We start from the raw sequence: 4065 nt of genomic DNA, 5'->3' as shown, positions 1-4065 counted from the left end.
TAAGAAGATTTGGCTTATGTCATCATGTATGCCTGATAAGCACATTTCATATACATAATTTTGGCACAAAAATATACCATTTGTTGAGTTCTGACCATCAATTCTTGTTAAGAAATACTAAATATTTAAATGATAATCATATGAGAGCATGTTGACTAGTGAATTATTTGTTTTGCAGAAAAGTGCATAAAGGAACTATAAACTTCAAGATTCGGTCAAATTGCTGAACGAGGTGAGACTTGGGTCTGGAACAAGAGAACGAAGGACCCGACTAAGAAGAAAAGAAGTAACCCAAGGGACAAGTTAAATAATAGAGGGACCTTCTTGTAAAGAAACAAGAAAAGGAGAAGGGCCATATAGCAAAAGTGGCAGATCAGACGGGGAACAGGAATCCCTAGCGGCTGCCTTCGATCCCTTCCGGCCTGGCTTCTCATCTCTCTCCCTCTCCCCATCTTCTCCACCTCCGCCCGCCGCCACGACCAGGCCGGCGTGGTGGTGCGCCATCCACCCAGCGCCGCCATATCCTTCTCCTCCCCGAATCCATCCATCTATCTATCCACCACACCACCACCACCCAGCGCCACCATAACCTTCATCCACCAGCGCGACACCACCCAGCCACCTCTCCCTGCTGCCCCCCATTGCTACTCATGCCCTGGACCAGACAGAGGGCCGACGGTGTCTGATCCATCGTGCGGGCTCCCTCCAGCCGGCGCGCCCGAGCAGACACGCAGCCGCGCGATCGTTCCCATCTTCTGTTGTTACTCTGCTCCCGACGCCCATACTGTTGCCCCTCTTCCTTCTTCCTGTGCCCCCTGCTGCTGTTCCTCTCTACTCCTTGCTGCTTCTCTTCTTCCCCTACCTCGCTGCTACTCTTCCTCCCCTACCACGCTGCTGTTGTTCCTTCTTTTCCCCACGATCTGCTGCTACATCATCTCCTTCATTGAAGCTTCTACTACCCTTCGCTCTTGTAATGCCTGATGTTGTTCTTTATCTTCCTTGCCTTGCTGCTACTTCTTCTCTGAACCTCAATATGCTGCCGCTTCTTTTCTGTACCACAAAACTGCTGCCGTTCTCTCTCAATCTCTCTCTCACACTCTCTCTTTGATCTCAAATGTCTGTAATCTTGACAAGTGTGATGTTCAGTACTTTGTAATGTTCAGATATGTTAAGTGTTCAAGTAAAGTACTTTTGTTTAGTTTTAGACTTGTGCCTGTGTGAAAATTAGTTGAATCTATTCCCTGTATACTCTGGTTGCTGTAGAAACTTGTTCAGTTTGTAGCATCTGTGATTTATATATATAATTGTGGTGCGTAACATTTATGTCCTTGTCCCATAAGCTTGTTTATATCTGTTTCTATATATCAATGCTTGCCTGTGTTAGTGTCTTAATTCCTCAAGCATAATAAAAATATCAAAAAGACAGTGAGTAAAATCTGAACCTGCCTTTGCTATTTTGCATTTTCTTTGTGGTTTATCTTCCAGAACAATCATTGATAGTCTAGTTTTATTTTCTGCTTTCATCTCCCAGTATCATGTTACCTAGCTTTAGCCAAGCATAGCCGCCGATCGCCTAGTCCCTGAGGAGAACTTCGACAACCCACAGATTGGGCGTAAAACCCCACTGTACTTACAAAACGATCATTTTGGCGCCGTTGCCGGGGACTAGCGTCGAGCGGCTGTGGACTAGGTTTTTCTTGTTTTCTTTTCTTTTTGTAGGTTAGAACTGTCTTCTCGGTTATGGCATATTACTCAGATCACCAAGGATATGCGAGCAACACTACAAACAACATGGAAACTATTCAAGAATTGATAAGTAAGATTTCCCATCAATTAGATGATTTAGCTCGGCAGCGAGAAGTAGTTTTTGAGGATAGGCCTAGTTGTTATGATCCTTATTCGTAGGCAATCCTTATGTTGTTCCTACATGCCATATTTGTGGTTTTCAGGGCCATTCTCCTGCTGAATGTCAGCGTGGTTACTCTCACCCTCCCAATTGTTATGGCATGAGCTTCGCCCCACAGAATAGCTCATACCAAAACAATTACTCATATGGGTGGTTTAAAAACCAGAATATGTCATATAGGAACAGCAATCCTGAGGTCTCACCGTTTGCTTCTAGTAATCATATGCAGGGATTTAGGTATGAAGAGGAGAGCAACAACTATGCACCACAACAATTTTATTCACATTCTACTCATGTACCTCAGCACCTGGAGATGTTTCCAGTGGAGTTAAATGGTCCTCCACTTGGTCAACCAACAAATCTAGAACCTGTTGAGTATTCAGTGCAAGTGCCCACACAAGATGAATTTGATGATCTAGAGAATCTCACACTACTCAGTCTCGAGTTCACTTGGAGTGTCGGAGATGATCCTATTAGGAAGGTTACACTAGAGGAAATGAAGAAGATCAAGAGTGGAAAATATCTAGTGGAAGAAGTAAGGAAGATTGAGAAGAACATCAACGTTGGCAACACTATTTCTTCACAGCTAGAGCTAAGTATTTCTGGGATATCCCTTGATACATGTGAGGTCCCAACACCTTCACATTCAGCTGAGCAAGATAGCGAGAGCCCAGAGGAAGAAAGACCTCAGATTGAAGAAGAAATACTCGAAGACAAGGAACAAGATGATCCAGAGCTCGAACGACCAAGTGATCAAGTTGAAGACTTATCATCTACTACTCTTGAAGTAGTAAAAGAAGTTGATGTAGTTGAAGATGAAGAATTAGAGATTCAATTGCCCATCGTCATACAGCAACGTGATGTAGCAGGTTTATCCAATCCTCTCAATGACATGCGTCCTTATGATTTCTTTGCTTCTACTTTGCATTACATGATACCATCAATTAAGATAGACTTGAAAAATTGTTTGCTTGGACATGATCATACATACCATGTTCGTGGCATTGTTCTCATTTATGATGATGACACTTATTCTCCTCATGCTAGACCTATGCTTAATGATAAATATCATCCTCATGTTAGTATTGAGCATGTTGATTCCTATCATACTTGTCATGTTCTATATTCCTATGCTTATATAATTGGATATTTGATCGACAACTTAGAGGGCATCTACCCTATCACTTGTAGTTGTTGTTTGTGTGAGTCATATTTCAGGTCTTTGCTTGTGCACGAATCAATACATGCTGACCAGGTTCGAGGTGACATCCCTTGGGATCCCGGTGGAGTCAGAGCATGGCAATGAGAAGCAATGGGCACACGCGCGAGGAAGGGAGAAGCTGGAGCAGGCATGAGAGAAGCAAAAGGAGAAGAGCTGCAGTTTAGAGAGTGATCGAGCGAGTGCTACATCAATGCCCAGTGAGCTGTTTCATGACCCCACTCTGAATACTATCATCCATTGAAACATGCTGAAACCATTTGATATTTTGGTTGCTTGAGCCATTTCTTAAATGTTGTCCCAATGAATTTTATTTGACATATTGTGCTTGATATGAATATGTGAACTGATTCTTGAATGCCTTGTAAACTAGTGATCTACACAATGCTTGCTTTGCTGAAAGTAGTGAAAGCTATTAGTTTTCAGTGCTCAAATCCCTAGTACACTAATAAACTTCGTCATTTTCTGCATTTACTTTGATACACCTAGATCGTCAAGTGTTAGATGCTGAATTTGTGCCAAGTTTGTTCCCATTCAAAGCAATCATTCACCACTATGGATTAGCATGCTATGTTCCCTGAATCGGTAGCATGTGAACCAGACTTGGTTGAGTGATGATTCTTGTTTTTGTTCATTTCAAAATTGGTATATCTTATAATCAATAATTATTTGATCTACCTAACAGCTGCATGTCATGTTCCCTGGATCGATGGCTTGTGAAATCTGGTTGGATCGAATAGGAGTTAATTATATTAAAAAATTGCAATTGTCGACCCAGGTGTATACCATGTTCTCTGGATCGATGGTATATGCCTTTGGGGAGACAAACAAAAAAAGTAACTAATAATTGGTCGAGCCAGGTGTAGACCATGTTCTCGGGATCAATGGTTTGTTCCTTTGGTGAGATCGATAATATATTTATCACTAGATCATTGATGGC

At 42.2% G+C, this 4065-nt stretch overlaps 1 protein-coding gene across 1 annotated transcript; it reads left to right on the top strand.

Annotated features, from left to right (window-relative positions):
- Positions 1-382: 382 nt before the first annotated feature.
- Positions 383-3559, top strand: LOC123172765 (uncharacterized). Its single transcript, XM_044589691.1, has 2 exons — positions 383-2775; positions 3162-3559. Exons 1-2 carry the CDS (start codon positions 2007-2009, stop codon positions 3170-3172), a joined length of 780 nt encoding a protein of 259 aa, XP_044445626.1. The 5' UTR covers positions 383-2006; the 3' UTR covers positions 3173-3559.
- Positions 3560-4065: the final 506 nt, after the last annotated feature.

This window comes from Triticum aestivum, unplaced genomic scaffold (genome assembly GCF_018294505.1).
Source record: "Triticum aestivum cultivar Chinese Spring unplaced genomic scaffold, IWGSC CS RefSeq v2.1 scaffold212413, whole genome shotgun sequence".
NCBI classification, from domain to species: domain Eukaryota; kingdom Viridiplantae; phylum Streptophyta; class Magnoliopsida; order Poales; family Poaceae; genus Triticum; species Triticum aestivum.
This window is presented reverse-complemented; position numbering and strand designations above follow the sequence as displayed.